Source organism: Lissotriton vulgaris, chromosome 12, assembly GCF_964263255.1.
Source record: "Lissotriton vulgaris chromosome 12, aLisVul1.2, whole genome shotgun sequence".
Lineage (NCBI taxonomy): Eukaryota > Metazoa > Chordata > Amphibia > Caudata > Salamandridae > Lissotriton > Lissotriton vulgaris.
Genome location: NC_141700.1, coordinates 183,068,564 through 183,086,079, shown reverse-complemented (window position 1 = coordinate 183,086,079; position 17,516 = coordinate 183,068,564). Strand labels below are relative to the sequence as shown.

Below are 17,516 nucleotides of genomic sequence, written 5' to 3'. Positions count from 1 at the left end.
AAGAAAGTGAATTAAAAGCTATGCAGTGGGTCCCAGTGCCCGAGGGTATACAGAACTTTAATAGCTGGGCCCACGCTAGCGAATAAAAAGGCAAGCGGACGCGGTGGAGCGAATTATGAACTCCCGCGTCCTATGTGGTCGACATGTTTCAGCCAGTCCTTTTATGTTTTAAAACTGGCTTTCCTCAGGACCAATGAGAGTGTGGGTGAAAATATAATTAATATTAAGTGAAGTGAGTTTAAAAATGTGTCGCACACGCTAAGGTGCTATACGTGTATGGAGGGGGATTCCCTCCGCTTTACTACACAAAACACAAAGGACGAAGACAGACGTACAGGGTAAAGTCAAATGAGTATATTATACTGGAAACACAACGCATAGCCGGCAAGTTTAAGGTGTGAGAACGACCTCTACCGGCGAGATTTAAATCGTGGCCATGAGAATTCCATGGCAGTGGTGATTTATAAAGCGTTTATAAACGGGGTGGAGGTGGTGGACTAAACAGCGGGCAATAGTCAATGGGTGAGAATCAGGTAAGAACAATTCTTTATCCTCACACTTGCTATTAGCTGTTAAAGCCTCAAGGGTCACCAGGCAGGGGAGAACGCACCCTAGATGTTTGGAAGGCAAAGGTTAGAGCCAAACCTGTCAGGAGAGAAGGTTGCTTACCTATGTAGTCGTGATGGGTTTATCTCTATACTTACGAGATTACCGGTCTGAGAGCTCCGTGAACCTGTAGTCCTGCTGCGGTGTCCCGAGTGAATGAGGGTCAGGAACATACGGGTATTTATACTCAATCGTAAAGGGCGTTACCTGTAATGGGGTGGAGCAATGGGCGCGGCTGCGCGTGATTATGTATTAAGTGTCAAGTGGCGCATACACGCATGATCAGTGTAGAGTGTTCATAGACTACGCATGCGTATAGGTATGCGGTTACTACATGGGAAATATAGCACAGAAAACATACAGAAAGGGACAGAACCACGAGTCCAATCGGAAACAGGGCTCAACAATTCAATGAATTCCATGTTATGGAATCGTTAAGTCCGGTCAAGTGGGTGGAAAGGCGGTAAATCCACCGTTGTTCTCTTGTATGCAGAGTTCTTTCATCACAGTTATCAAATTTCTCAATAACTGTCCACGTGAAATCATTGGGAGTGTGGTTATGGGACAGGAAGTGTTCCGTCAGTTTACTGATATTCTTGCCACATCTCATGGTACTCCTATGCTCAGTCATCCTGGTCCTCACTTTTCTAGTGGTCATGCCGATGTATTTAAGGCCACAGCGACATATGATCAAGTATACCAAGTTGGTAGAATTACAGTTAGTAAACTGGCGTTGTGTCCAGACTTTGCCATCTTCCAGATTGAGTGTTTTTGATGGGGAGGTCAGGTGGCAGACACTACAATTGTTACACGGTTGGTGTCCGGTTAGTTTAGGCAACCCCCATGCATTGAGGATAGTGTTACTTGTGGATCGTGGGTTTGCTCTGGGTCTTGTCGATACTAATTGATCTCTTAAGTTCTTGGCTCTCTTGTAGGCAAAGCGAGGGAGGTCCCACTCTCTAGTACCAGAATTGATTATTTTCCAATTCTTTTTAATTATGCTGGACACCTGGTTAGAGGCCGTGTTGTGCGTAGTTACACAGGTCATGATGGGTGACTCCGGTGGTTTCGGTACAGTCTCAAGGAGTGCATCCCTATTTTGATTTCGTGCCCTTTTGCAGGTCTTGGAGATGATTCTCGTCGGATAGCCACGATCTTCCAGTGTGTGGACTAGAGCTTTAGACTGTGATTTGTAGTCTTGAATTTTGCTACAGTTGCGCCTTATTCTTAAAAACTGGCCAAAGGGGAGGTTTTTCCTGAGAGGCCTGGGGTGAAAACTGTCAAAGCGCAATAAGGAATTGCGTGCGGTAGGCTTGTAGTGGGTGGTGGTAATCAAGCCATTTTGTTCTGCCTTGATGTTGAGGTCCAGGAATGCCAGTTCATTCGAGCTGCTAGTACATGTAAACCGGAGATAAGTATCCCGATCATTGATCCACGTCAGGAATTGGTTCAGGGTGTCCTCATTGCCCTCCCAGATGATAAAGATGTCGTCAATATAATGACGCCAGGTAATGATGTTGGCTGAGTAAGGGTTAGTGGGGGCCTCGATGTGGCTACGTTCGAAATGATGGACGTAAAGTCCGGCCACACTCGGGGCAAAAACACTCCCCATCGAGGTTCCATTTGTCTGGAGGTAGAATTTTCCTTCGTATTCGAAGTAGTTGTCTTTTAGAGCCAGGGCCGCACACTCAAGAATGAATTTTCGCGGGTACGGTATTGCCAGGTGGTTTCCATTAGAACATCATGTAAAACTTGTAGGGTTGCATCCTGAGGTAAGCTTGTGTACAAACTCTCTACGTCTAGTCCGACAAGGAGTTGTGTTTCGGGATTGAAGGCAATATCTTTGATGACATTCAGCAGGTGTTTAGTATCCTGGATATAGGATGATGTTTTTTGAACAAGTGGATTGAGGAAAAAATCGCAAAATCGCGAAAGGGGTTCAAGCAGGGATTGGACACCTGATACGATTGGTCTTCCAGGTGGTGGATTTATGCCCTTATGCACCTTAGGCAAGGTGTAAAAGTACGGCACCCTCGCGTTCTTAGTGCAAAGATAGTCACCCTCCTGTTTGGAAATATGTTCCACCTCAACAGCCTCTTTGACAAGTCGGTTTATTTTCAATTGGAGTTCCTCAGTAGGATCTCTGGTCAGAAGTTTGTAGTTCCGAGTGTCGCTCAATAAGCGGCAGCATTCCTTATCGTAGTCACATTTATTCATGACCACGATGCCTCCTCCTTTATCCGCAGGTTTTATAATGCGGGTCGGGTCATTTTGTAGATGTTTAATCATTTCCCGTTCATGATAGGAGAGGTTGTTGAATGTGTTCCTTGGTTGTAGTTTTTCAATTTCCGCATAGACAGCATTTTCAAAAGTGGTGATTTCCACTGGCATACTTGCTGGTGGAGGAGTGAAGGTGGATTTCACTTTCAGTCCGGTTTCATTTGTGTTTTCCCGATTGTCATCCTGTTTTTCTTGTTTCTCAAAAAAATGCTTTTAATTTCAGTTTCCGGAAAAACTCAGCAAGCTCCACATGGAGTTTGAACATGTCGAGTCTGGTAGTCGGAACGAAGGAGAGGCCTTTATTGAGGACAGTAGTTTCCTCGTCAGTTAGGGGTATGTCTGAAATATTGAACACCAAAGGGTTGTCCATTTGGAGTGTAGCTATTTGCTGGACCCTGCTTGTTCCCGGGTTTTGTTCCGGGTGTTTGAACTCACCGGGTTTTCTTCCGTTTCCCAGTGTACCCGTTGGGTGAGATTTCTTCTCTTGCCGCGTGATCTGCGGCCCTGGCCTAAAAAAGGGTACCCTTGATTATGGTTGTTCTGAAAGTATGGCATCTGTCCTGGGGCGTATAGTGGAGGGTATCCAAAATATGGAGGTGGAATGGGGCCAAACGGTGGAGGGCCAAAATTGTGATGTTGTGGGGGCCCTTGCCAGGGTTGTTGCCAATTTTGACCTCTACGTCCCCTTCCTCTTGTGTTGGTCGAGCCTGTGCTTGACCCACTGGAGACAGAACTATTGTCATCAGAGTTGTCTTGACCTTTTGTCGGTGCCGTGTAGTCGTCATCGGAATAGGGGTATGTTTTAGAGTAACTGAATCTTTTCAGGTCCTTTTCAAACTTTTTCATCTTGGTTTGTGTGAGGTATTCATTATACTCAGACATTTCACGGTTCTGGTCCTCAAGTTTTTTCTTGTAGCCTGTGAGTGTGGTTTTGAAATGAGTCTCTGATGCCTGGATTTCTATAACTATGGCATCAGACAGGCGTTTAGCAGTCTTTATAATAAGCACCAACCAGTCCCTGGTACAGTGCCAGGCTATTTGGGCCCAGTCCTTCCTGAAGGTGACATCATCCAGGAAGATCCTGGGCGCGTTGGTAACCAGTAGTCCCCTTGGTGCTGTATTAGTACGCAGGTATTGTGCGAGAACGATGCCATGCAGGATCGTGCGAATCCTGTTCCGTTTTTTCTCAGTGAGAGCGTCCCAATCTGAAGTCTGTGCTACGGTAGAAGCTGTGGTGAAATCTGCCTGGAGAGAAGGGTCAGCGAGGATTTCACTGATATCATCCTCTGAGTAAGTTAGGCCAAAATTTTGCGCCATTGTTGCAAGGTTTTTATATATCTCTCGCAGCTGTGCGCTGCCAAGTATCAGCAAATCAAAACGGAGAGAGAGGACTAGGTAAGCCAGTCCGGATCCCCAAGTTAATATGTAACTATCAAAAAAGGACTAGCTTGGTTGTGTTCATAGGGAGACTCAGTACGTATGATGGCAAACCATTTGGTTTGGTTGTTAAGCCCTCACCCACCGACCTAGTCGGTGGCATGCTTCATCATCGGGCCCACCACAGTGACACCGAATGTGTCCCGGGTGTGCTTCGACTCCAGATTACTGAGGAGCTGGTATACTTCTCTGAGTGTGCTGTGAGGGGGTGTATAAGAAAGTGAATTAAAAGCTATGCAGTGGGTCCCAGTGCCCGAGGGTATACAGAACTTTAATAGCTGGGCCCACGCTAGCGAATAAAAAGGCAAGCGGACGCGGTGGAGCGAATTATGAACTCCCGCGTCCTATGTGGTCGACATGTTTCAGCCAGGCCTTTTATGTTTTAAAACTGGCTTTCCTCAGGACCAATGAGAGTGTGGGTGAAAAATATAATTAATATTAAGTGAAGTGAGTTTAAAAATGTGTCGCACACGCTAAGGTGCTATACGTGTATGGAGGGGGATTCCCTCCGCTTTACTACACAAAACACAAAGGACGAAGACAGACGTACAGGGTAAAGTCAAATGAGTATATTATACTGGAAACACAACGCATAGCCGGCAAGTTTAAGGTATGTGAACGACCTCTACCGGCGAGATTTAAATCGTGGCCATGAGAATTCCATGGCAGTGGTGATTTATAAAGCGTTTATAAACGGGGTGGAGGTGGTGGACTAAACAGCGGGCAATAGTCAATGGGTGAGAATCAGGTAAGAACAATTCTTTATCCTCACACTTGCTATTAGCTGTTAAAGCCTCAAGGGTCACCAGGCAGGGGAGAACGAACCCTAGATGTTTGGAAGGCAAAGGTTAGAGCCAAACCTGTCAGGAGAGAAGGTTGCTTACCTATGTTGTCGTGATGGGTTTATCTCTATACTTACGATGAGGAAATATAAATGTTATGGTCAAGTAATGTTCCCTAACGTGTACCCCACCGTCTCCATGTACCAGCTTAAAGTGCATGTAACTTCCCTCCTGTGCCAGCTATGAAGACGCAAATACATTTGCGTCCAACGTTAATATGTCCTCTTTCAGACCCACCCTGAATGGGTTGAATATTCCGTTCCTAAGTATGCTATGCCAACGTCTTTTTGTGGTGTACTTTACACGTTTTTCAGCTCTGGCGAAGTAGGCCCTGAATTCTGCCATCGAGCTTTTTTTCCTGCCTTCTGACTCTGAAAGCCTCAGCCCAGGCTGCCTCTGTACCCGTGACCTCTGCCTTACTCCCTGTGCGGCTTACGGCGCTTAGCTCAGCCTGCTGCCTGCCAAGACTGTATTCAACCTTCGAATTATCTGTTCCGCTCCTCGAAAATGCATTCCTGCCTACTAGTTTAAGTAAACATCCCCCCAGCTGCAGAGCAAGGGGCCCGGCCTCACTGTCTCCGTGCAAGTAATTCATAGCCTCTGTTACCATGGTAGGCCCATGCCCCCTCTCATCTCATGCAGACACTTAGACGCTTATACACGCACTCACAGTCAGTATAGAATAGCTTCTGCCCCAGAGACCTTTCCCTTTTAGATAATATAGTTCCTAAACATCAGATACCAGATATGATGGAGTACGAGTTGATCTGACATGCCAGACTTCTGTCTCTTTCCGCCAGTGTAAATGTCAAGTCCCCTGCACCCTCCGGTTTCACGTCAATCACACGTCATGCAGCTGCGCGTGCATCCAGGCCTCAGATTTCTGCTGACATTACAAGATTCTGCTTTGTTGCCACCCCTTGTGACACCTACCTGTGACGTTTCTAGCACACACCTCTATGTTCACGCCTAGTTCACGCCTTCTAATTACGTATCACTACCACGTGTGTGTTTTATCTTGTTTCTCTCAGCTGTTACGCCTACTGTATTGGTTTCTATAATGTGACTTAAGTATATAAGCTATGTATTGTCAATAAAATATGGCTCTATCCCTTCCTGCACCCCAGTGGTGGCAGGAACAAGATATCCGGTCATGACCATTCCTTTTTAAGGAATAAAACCCCTAAGAACTCTAACACCACGGACTCTGCCTCTTTCTTTCCGATTGAGTTATTATTGATTAAGTACTTACCTGCATAGAAATTAGGACGGTAAATCAAATATTTACCACATTATTCTGGCGCCCGAACAGGGACCCCTCCCCCACCCCACGCGCCGGTTGGTGCGTTGCAAGCTCTGTCCCCTGCCATCAGTTAGACGGAACTACGCGTACTGGCAGGATTTCCTGTATCTCCCTCTGGCCCACGGAGGTGACGAAGACTGCGATCAGCACCCAGACGAGGCGGTGAGGAGTGCGGAGGATCCCGACCAGAGCCTAGCCGAAAGAAGCAAGGTCCGAGGTGTCAAGAGGCCCACCAGTTTCCGAAGTATCCACGTGTCGAGTCGAGTCGAGTCCGGTCCAGTCCAGTCGAGTTTTCCGAGGCCTTCTGTTTCCGTGCTTCCCGGTGAGTACCATTGCTGGGACGTATCTAGACGGGTGCATTATTATGTATCCGGTAAAGACGGGTTTGGGTACACAAATTCGGTCTGCACTGTTTTAGACAGTGTATCTGTACTGTTTAGCAGTATATCAGTTATTCCTGTTCTTGCACTGTTCTTAGCAGTGTATCTGTGCTGTCTAGCAGGACATCCAGTATAGGGGGGTAGTCATATATGTCTCAAATGTTTTTCATGTGATTAATGTCGTGGTATGAGTGACTGTTTTTTTATGTGCATTATTGTGTTCTTGTGTAACTAGCTGTGTTCAGAATCAAATAGCAAGGATTGAGTATACAGTATTAAAGTAAACAAGATGCCGTTTTTCAATAAGTTAAAGCAGATAGGAACTAGGAAAGGGATACTAGAGGAAGAAATTCCTATCCCCCCTAGGGACACGCCTGGAAATTTCATGTACCATAAACATGGCATAGACGCCATACTGTATCTAGATTTATGGGCCGATTATACTAAGCACTTAGAAGAAAGACACAGATGGCCCGTTACAGGAACATGGGATGCTGAGTGCATCCTGAAAGTAGAAGAAGCTCTATGGAGAAAGAAAGCCAGACAATCACAGAAAGATGCCATAGAATTATGGCGTAAAGAATCACATAAACGAATTGAGAAAGAACTCCGTAGAGAAGACAGACTTAGAGAAGCGCCGGATAAAGTCCGAGAAAATGAATTAGTTATTGAAGGGATTCGAGTAAAATCAGAACAAGTAGACCACGCACGAAATAATCTTGTAAATGGCATGTACTTAGTGGCCGAGGGCTCGCCTGAAGCCACTTCAGGAATACCGAAAGATCTGCCGCCACCATTAGTTCCAACTAAAGTAACTCACAGGACTACTAAAGACATATTTCTGAATTCCTATCTAGACGATGTAGCACCTGCTTACTCCAATTCACGCGCCCCGCCTACCGACGGTGACGGGGACGGAGATGGCAACCCGCCTCCAGACCATATCCCGCCATTACCGCAACAAAGTTCCCCCGTCCGACAGCCTGTCGTTCCTCCTCCACCCCCACCACTTCTCACACCTAAGGTTAAGATACCAAATCCGTTTTTACCTGATCCTACTAAGAGACAAGTTCAAGTACATATACAGACTCCACAGAGGGATAATGCCCAAGCCTCTGCCTCAGGAGGTGCGACCGGGGGTTACCAGACCCCGCCAGCAACACACAGATTACACCTTAGGGACATGCAGAACCACCCTACGCTCCAATCACCCCGTCTTGACATACTCAAAGCACCGCTTTCAGTTTGCAGATATGATCCAGTACCCGGCAAAGACGATAGAATGTTATTAGCATCACTACGCTTACGACAAGCTACAGATTACCTAGCGTTATTCTCAGGGATGACTGATCATCTAGATAGAATATATCATTTTGTCCAGACTGGGGAAAATCCTGAAAGTATTAAGGAGGCCCTGGAACATCAGAAAGTTGACACTAAAGCATATATATTACGTTTTTTCATAAATTGCTTAATAAGAGAACGAGACAGGCCTGAGACAGAACAGGATGAAATGGAAGCACTAAACAAGTGGGGTCAAAATATAGCAGAAGGGAAACATGATAAAGTGAATTGTATATCTAGTATGTACAAGAAAATAAGAAAAGCAGTAATAGAAATACACGAAAAAGAAAAAGAAACTGCCTCCTCCGAGGAGGAGGAAGCACCTGAAGAACCAGAAAAGACTACAGATACAATAGCGTATGTAGGTAAGGGAACTTACCTTAGGAAAGGCATTCGTCCAGAAAGCAAGAGAGTTTTTCTCTCTGGCATATCAAAACCGAATTCTCCTGAACACCAGTTCCAAGACACTGATAAAATGCTTCGAGAACGAATGGGGTACCATGTACTCAATTCTATGGATGAACAAGAACTAGCCCGGTCAGCAGTACTATGGGCTGACAACCCTAATATATATAATGATGACACAGTAGCGCAGACATTTCTGAACCTATCTCCAGACGAGCAGAAATTAGCAGGTACATATATGATTCAGCACCTTCTCAATTTATACAGAAATCAACGTTCTGATCCAGGTCCCTTACACGATACATTAGAAGCACTACTCATGGACAGATGGGGAGGCCTAAGTACCAAGTTAATACAAATAATTCTAGAACAACGGCACAGATATAACACTTTCTTAAGCTCACAATATGCTTCCGCCCCGCCCCCAGAAAGAAAAATGTATCATATGGAGCGTCTTGAAGGACAGAACCCTTTGCGAGAAGTACATCCAGTTATGGGTACCGATAATACCTTGAAACGTGTGTATGTACACACACCTCTGACCAAGTTAGAACTATTGGAAATGAAGAAACTAGTACCCTGTCACGACAAAGACCCTGCAGGTTTTCACAGAGAACTTAAAGACATGTTACTGATGGGAGATTACACATATGCAGATATCATGAAAATGTTAAAGGTATTGTTGCCCACAGGCATCTACGAGAAACTTAAGGAAAGAGAATGGGAGGTGGGAGACAAAAAGATTATATGGGCAGAAATAGAAGACGAGGAGAAACTTCGTACCCCAGGGCTAGGCCTTGGGGAGAAAGCTAAAGCATTACCAGGTTTGATAGTACAGGTTCTGCCAAGATTACTGACCACTAAAAAGGAAGACTGGGACGCGATCTCAGCCTGTAAACAGAAACACAATGAAGATACCAGTGACTTCTATTCAAGGTTCGAGAAATGTTTCATTATTAATAGTGGCCTAAAACCAGGTAGCGAGTCGTACCCTCATCTTTTTGTATCAAAGTTAGTCGAGAATTCCCTGACATCAGTCAAGAACCGTGTATATAAAGTTGAAAGTACATGGCAAGCAAATACGCCATCCCAGATGTTACAGATGTTACAGTACCATCAGAACAGAATCAGAGAAGAACAGGATCATGAACAGAAACGTATGAAAGACACGAAAATGAAAATGTTAGTGGCCCAGTCGGTTCCAGCAGACGGCCAGAGAAAGGGTACGACCCAGACAGGTAATGCAGCAGCTCCCGTTAAAGGGACATGCAACTATTGCAAGCAGCCAGGTCACTACGTACATGAATGTCCAGTCCTGAAACACAATATAGCAACAGGTAAAACTAAAGAAAGACCGCATCCGCCTAGACAAGACCAGGGTCAGCAACAGACTTCACAGAATTCACAACCTATGCATGCTTCATCACATACAGGACAGACCGCCGCTGTATCACAGTCGCAATCACAGCCACAGCCCATTGCCGCGACGCACCAAGTTTCACGGCAGATGTGCCAGTATGCCCAATCTGATTATCCCGATTATCAGCGTTACACATGAAACAGCCTAGAGAGGGAGTTTGGCTTGCCTCTTATTGAGATTCCTGTAGATCAAGAGGGTCCTTATGTACACAGTCAAGTATTGGGAAAAGACAGAAAGTTCTTAATTGACACAGGGGCAAGCCGCACAACAATCAGTCATAATGAAGTCCCAGGGGCACCCCTCTCAGGCTCACAGAATGTTTCCCTTGGTTTTTCAGGACAGCCTATTGTAAATGAGGTATCAGAACCAGTCCCCTTGGCTGTGGGTCCATTATCACGTGTTACAGACTTGTTACTTACGAAATCATGTCCAGAAAACTTGTTAGGAATAAAGACATTGAAGGCTCTAGGAGCAGTGATATGTTGTTCTCCGGAAGGAGTTAGACTTTTCTTGCGTGACTTTAAGGGTCACTATGTATTACGAGAGTTTGATGTCAGATTGAAAAATGTACCAGAACACCTGTGGGCACAAGGCCCAACCGATGTAGGCTGCATGCACATTACACCATACCGTGTTACACTAAAGCCAGGTGTTGTTTTACCACGAATCAGACAATACAAGTTACCACCCGATGCTGTAGTGGCTTTACTGGAAATCATTGAAGAGCTCATTGCCCAAGGAGTGGTCGTAGAGACCGACTCCAATATCTGTAATTCCCCTATCATTCCGATTCTTAAACGTACTGATCCCAATGCACCGCCAGTATATCGGCTGGTGATTGATTTACGAGAACTAAATAAATGCATTGTACCACAGTACCCTGTGGTTCCCGACATCTCATCCCTATTGACTGCCATTGATTCAGAAGCAACGTTCTTTACTGTAATTGACCTCAAGAACGCCTTCTTCAGTGTGCCTATTGACCCAGAGAGCCAATACCTCTTCGGATTCAGTTTAAATGGACGAAGTTTCAAATTTTCACGCGCACCTCAAGGATTCACAGAAAGCCCCAGCATCTATAGTCAAGCACTGAAAAGACAACTTGATTGTATTCAAATGCCAGTTAACACCGCCTTACTGCAATACGTCGATGATCTGTTGATCACTGCACGAAGTGAACTCGAATGTGAACAAGCATCACTGACAGTTTTACATTTTCTGGCCGACAAGGGACACAAGGTGTCTCCTTCGAAGCTACAATTCTGTGTTCAGCAAGTTGTGTACTTGGGTCACTTGCTGTCCAAAGTGGGGAGACAGCTCACTCCTGACCGTATCCAGTTAATTGTAAATATGCCGCAACCCCAGACACAAAAGGAAGTGCGGGCCTTTATAGGCCTCACCTCGTACTGCAGACAATGGATCCCTCAGTATGCATTTCTAGCTAAACCACTCATTCAGTTGACAACACAGGAGGCAGCGACTTCGACTGTCCTTCCTTGGACTCAGGAACATACACAGGCCTTTGAAGAATTAACACCTTGGCTGCTAGGTGTTTTCCCCCCCTGTGCTGGAAACTGTACTTAGGCTGTATTCATGACGAGCTCAGCTCGTCATCAGCACAGCTCAACTGTGCATCATGACGAGCTGAGCTCGTCATCAGCATCGAAAGGGTTAAAGAAAGCTTTATGCCAAGCACCAGTTTTAGCAACACCATGTTACAGCAAACCTTTTACACTTTTTGTTACAGAACGTGATGGTACAGCGTTGTCTGTCCTCACTCAAGACCAAGCAGGTTCACATAAGCCTTGCGCTTATTTTTCAAGTACATTGGATTCAGTAGCCCAGGCACTCCCTGCGTGCTTAAAGTCAGTAGCAGCAACAGCCCTAGCAATCAGACAGAGCGACTCAATTGTTTTAGGACATCCATTAACAGTACAAGTTCCACATTCTGTAGAGGTTCTTTTAAACAGAACTCAGACTCAACACTTGACTATAGCACGACTGACAGGGTATGAATTGACGCTATTTCAGCCACACATAGAGATCAGACGCTGCAGCATTCTAAACCCCGCAACATTGTTACCTTCAATTATGACAGATCCAGCCCCGCATGATTGTATAGAGATTATTAATGCAGTAACAAAGCCCCGACGAGACTTAACAGATGTTCCATTGACAAATCCAGACCTGACACTTTATGTGAATGGTTCATGTATGAGAACAAGTACAGGAGAATTAGTGGCCGCGTATGCAGTGACCACTGAAACTGAAGTAAAAGAAACATATCGTATTGACACACTGTCTGCTCAAGCAGCAGAGCTCATCGCTCTGACCCGAGCCTGTATACTAGCCAAGAACAGAAATGTTAACATATACACTGATTCCCGTTATGCGTTCGGAGTCGTACACGACTTCGGAATGTTATGGCAAGAACGAGGTTTCTTGACCTCTCACGGTGCCAAGATCCAACACGGTTCCCTCATTCAAGCACTGTTAGAAGCAATACATCTGCCTTCAGGCATATCCGTCATGAAGTGTAAAGCACATACTAAAGCTACAGATTCTGTTTCCCAGGGTAACGACCTGGCAGATCAGACAGCAAAACATACAGCGTTGACTCACACCCAGACAACTGACGTGACAAAGACAATAGTACCGACACATTGTATGACAGTTAGGGATCCCACACTCGATGTAATAGATATTCAGACACATGCTACTGCAGATGAAATAAAGAAATGGACTGAACTAGGAGGGATCCAGACAGATCAAGGTTGGATGACGAAGGGAAAATCTACATGGTTTCTCCCCGACTCTATGGTTCAAGTCATAATAAATACAGCACATAGTCCAGCACATCTAGGAGAGAAAGCGATGTTAGACAGTTTACAGAATCTCTGGTACAACAAACACTTACGAGCAGCAGCAAAACAGAAAGTGCGTACTTGCATGATCTGTTGTCAGTTCAATCCAGGTAAAAGCGTCACTGTAGAGCAAGGTGGATTTCATCCTCCCGATCACCCTTTTGAAGTCCTCCAGATGGATTATATCCAGATGGACCGTTGTCGAGGATTCAAATATGTCCTCGTAATTGTTTGTGCACTTTCCCGTTGGACCGAAGCATATCCAGTCCCAGATTACACTGCTCCGACCACTGCCAGGCAGCTGGTTCGAGAATTCTTCCCACGATACGGCTTGCCTCGTGTCGTGTACTCAGATAACGGACAGCCATTCTCATCCGAACTCATGAAACAGGTTTCCCTGCTGCTAGGATATCAGTGGAGATTCCATTGTGTCCGACATCCCGAAGCCGCTGGCCTTGTAGAAAGGCATAACCAGACACTAAAAACCCGCCTTGCTAAAGTTTGTAAAGAGAAAGGGGTCGACTGGATAGTCGCCCTGCCAGTTGCATTGTTCTATATGAGAATGGTCGCCCATTCGAGAACAGGACTATCCCCGTATGAAGTGGTCTTTGGGAGACCACCGAATATGTGGGGGACGCCCATCCCTATGAAAATTACAGATGTTGATTGTAATATGCTGACAGATTACCTTGCCTCCTTGATGTCTGCACTCCAATCATGTCGTTCACAGGTTGCCGCAGCCTTCCCTGACAACACTGATGTAAAGCCACATGATGTCCGTCCCGGTGACACAGTGCTAATTAGGAACTTCGACAGGAAAAGTCCGCTGGAGCCCCGCTGGAAAGAACCGAAGACCGTCCTTCTTACAACGCAGACCGCTATCAAGGTGGAAGGCCGAAAGGGGTGGATCCATACGAGTCATATAAAAAAATTTAATGAACTGTTGCCAGAAACAGACTCGTCCACCCCCTCAAAGGACTGCCTCGATACTAAAGACTTTAAAGTTACCAAACAAGAGAAAACTCCCCAAGAGGAGTACCGAATGAAACTTCGATCTAGCAAGTCAGACAGTTTAATTGTTTAAGTCCTCCCCTAGGTGAATCGGTTAAATAGTTTCTGACATGTATCCCCTAGATCGAGATAGAGAGAGAGAGAGACAACTCAAGAAACGTACATATTGTAAATCACTCCGCAGTCACTGTATAGTGACGTTATTGATTATGTTTTTTCTAAGTCTTCTGATTATTGTTGCTAGTATATTGCTTCCCATATATTACCCTATTTTCAAGCGTGAACAATCTGCTTACAATGTCACTGCCGAACATTCTTTTAGTGAATTACCTCCCCACGAACTTTCTTACAGACTCGCGCTGCGCAACAACACATTCATTAGTATGTTACATCACTCCCATCAGACTAACAACGCTACAAACTGCTGGATATGTGGCCGACTCCCTCCCTATCAGAAATACAAGGGAGTTCTGCCTCTCTTTCCGTACCCGTTCACTCACAATGGCTCCTGTGGTGCATGGTTTAGAATAATTAATTCCTTAGATCCTGATGTCGCTGTTTTCAAAGGGAATTGGGTTTGGGGAAACTTGAACTTAGTTCTGCTTAATGCCTGTTACCCTGACAAGAAGGGACTCCCCACTAGAATAGGAACTGATCTAGAAAATGAAGTTTATGGATTAGGTAATTACACAATTAACCTTATGATTCTTACTGTCGAATCCGAAGCTGCACCAGTCCTCCCTGCTATGTCAGTATTACCAGTCACTGGTGATTTATGTGTCAGAAAGAAGGGTTCAGTACACTTAGGTCATAGCAAATGTACTACTGTGGTCGAATTCAGTGATCAAGGCAAATCTTCCTTTAGAGCTACTCGTCATTCCTACTTTGTTTGTGGTCATACCGCATACATACGCTTGCCTCCAGATTGGGATGGTACCTGTTACATTGCATTCCTTCTGCCACCTGTTTTCCTAGCCCCTCCTGATTATCACAGAAATAGAAACCTAGTAAAGAATAGACTCCGAGGAGATCTCCCGATTGTCGACTACACTGAAACGGCATGGGAGCAATACACAGATTTCAATAAAGGATTCTTTTTCTTCACAGGTCCCGTCCAAAACAGTAAACTAATACGCAGATTAACTAGAACACTTGAAGCAGTAGTGAATGAAACGGCCTCCGCCCTAGGTAACTTAACAGAGGAGCAGTCCGCCATGCGGGTTGTTGTCCTTCAGAATCGTCTTGTTATTGACGTCATCTTGGCAGATAGAGGCGGAGCTTGTAAGGTCATCGGGTCAAGTTGCTGTGTTTTCATTCCAGAAAACGCGCCAACGGTATACAAAGCTATTACACGTCTTCATAAAATTGCAAGTTTGATACATCAGAATCCAGGCACCTGGACTTGGTCCGGTTGGTTCTGGACAACGTTGACCGCTTGGGGATGGAAGATCCTATCCTTCCTAGGCATTGCCCTTGTCATAGTATTCAGTTGCTGCCTGTGCCTACAGTGTGGGCCAGCGATTTGTGGACTGTGTGCCACATCGTGCATTGAACATTCCAGTTTTCTCTCAAAACGTGAAAGGAAGAAAGAAGAACAAATGATGTTACAAGAACAGACTGATCGATTCATGAGGATCGATATATCATGAAGGGTCCGTAGGGAACAAGGAGGGAATGAGGAAATATAAATTTTATGGTCAAGTAATGTTCCCTAACGTGTACCCCACCGTCTCCATGTACCAGCTTAAAGTGCATGTAACTTCCCTCCTGTGCCAGCTATGAAGACGCAAATACATTTGCGTCCAACGTTAATATGTCCTCTTTCAGACCCACCCTGAATGGGTTGAATATTCTGTTGCTAAGTATGCTATGCCAACGTCTTTTTGTGGTGTACTTTACACGTTTTTCAGCTCTGGCGAAGTAGGCCCTGAATTCTGCCATCGAGCTTTTTTTCCTGCCTTCTGACTCTGAAAGCCTCAGCCCAGGCTGCCTCTGTACCCGTGACCTCTGCCTTACTCCCTGTGCGGCTTACGGCGCTTAGCTCAGCCTGCTGCCTGCCAAGACTGTATTCAACCTTCGAATTATCTGTTCCGCTCCTCGAAAATGCATTCCTGCCTACTAGTTTAAGTAAACATCCCCCCAGCTGCAGAGCAAGGGGCCCGGCCTCACTGTCTCCGTGCAAGTAATTCATAGCCTCTGTTACCATGGTAGGCCCATGCCCCCTCTCATCTCATGCAGACACTTAGACGCTTATACACGCACTCACAGTCAGTATAGAATAGCTTCTGCCCCAGAGACCTTTCCCTTTTAGATAATATGGTTCCTAAACATCAGATACCAGATATGATGGAGTACGAGTTGATCTGACATGCCAGACTTCTGTCTCTTTCCGCCAGTGTAAATGTCAAGTCCCCTGCACCCTCCGGTTTCACGTCAATCACACGTCATGCAGCTGCGCGCGCATCCAGGCCTCAGATTTCTGCTGACATTACAAGATTCTGCTTTGTTGCCACCCCTTGTGACACCTACCTGTGACGTTTCTAGCACACACCTCTATGTTCACGCCTAGTTCACGCCTTCTAATTACGTATCACTACCACGTGTGTGTTTTATCTTGTTTCTCTCAGCTGTTACGCCTACTGTATTGGTTTCTATAATGTGACTTAAGTATATAAGCTATGTATTGTCAATAAAATATGGCTCTATCCCTTCCTGCACCCCAGTGGTGGCAGGAACAAGATATCCGGTCATGACCATTCCTTTTTAAGGAATAAAACCCCTAAGAACTCTAACACCACGGACTCTGCCTCTTTCTTTCCGATTGAGTTATTATTGATTAAGTACTTACCTGCATAGAAATTAGGACGGTAAATCAAATATTTACCACAATGAGATTACCGGTCTGAGAGCTCCGTGAACCTGTAGTCCTGCTGCGGTGTCCCGAGTGAATGAGGGTCAGGAACATACGGGTATTTATACTCAATCGTAAAGGGCGTTACCTGTAATGGGGTGAAGCAATGGGCGCGGCTGCGCGTGATTATGTATTAAGTGTCAAGTGGCGCATACACGCATGATCAGTGTAGAGTGTTCATAGACTACGCATGCGTATAGGTATGCGGTTACTACATGGGAAATATAGCACAGAAAACATACAGAAAGGGACAGAACCACGAGTCCAATCGGAAACAGGGCTCAACAATTCAATGAATTCCATGGTATGGAATCGTTAAGTCCGGTCAAGTGGGTGGAAAGGCGGTAAATCCACCGTTGTTCTCTTGTATGCAGAGTTCTTTCATCACAGTTATCAAATTTCTCAATAACTGTCCACGTGAAATTATTGGGAGTGTGGTTATGGGACAGGAAGTGTTCCGTCAGTTTACTGATATTCTTGCCACATCTCATGGTACTCCTATGCTCAGTCATCCTGGTCCTCACTTTTCTAGTGGTCATGCCGATGTATTTAAGGCCACAGCGACATATGATCAAGTATACCAAGTTGGTAGAATTACAGTTAGTAAACTGGCGTTGTGTCCAGACTTTGCCATCTTCCAGATTGAGTGTTTTTGATGGGGAGGTCAGGTGGCAGACACTACAATTGTTACACGGTTGGTGTCCGGTTAGTTT

General features: G+C 45.4%; 1 protein-coding gene across 1 annotated transcript; it reads right to left on the bottom strand.

The window, feature by feature from the left end:
- Window positions 1-2,864: 2,864 nt before the first annotated feature.
- On the bottom strand, window positions 2,865-17,126 carry LOC147673796 (uncharacterized). The gene is made up of 2 exons (XM_086946418.1): window positions 16,777-17,126; window positions 2,865-5,237 (listed from the first exon to the last, which is right to left on the bottom strand). Exon 2 carries the CDS (start codon window positions 4,201-4,203, stop codon window positions 3,268-3,270), a length of 936 nt encoding a protein of 311 aa, XP_086802544.1. The 5' UTR covers window positions 4,204-5,237; window positions 16,777-17,126; the 3' UTR covers window positions 2,865-3,267.
- Window positions 17,127-17,516: the final 390 nt, after the last annotated feature.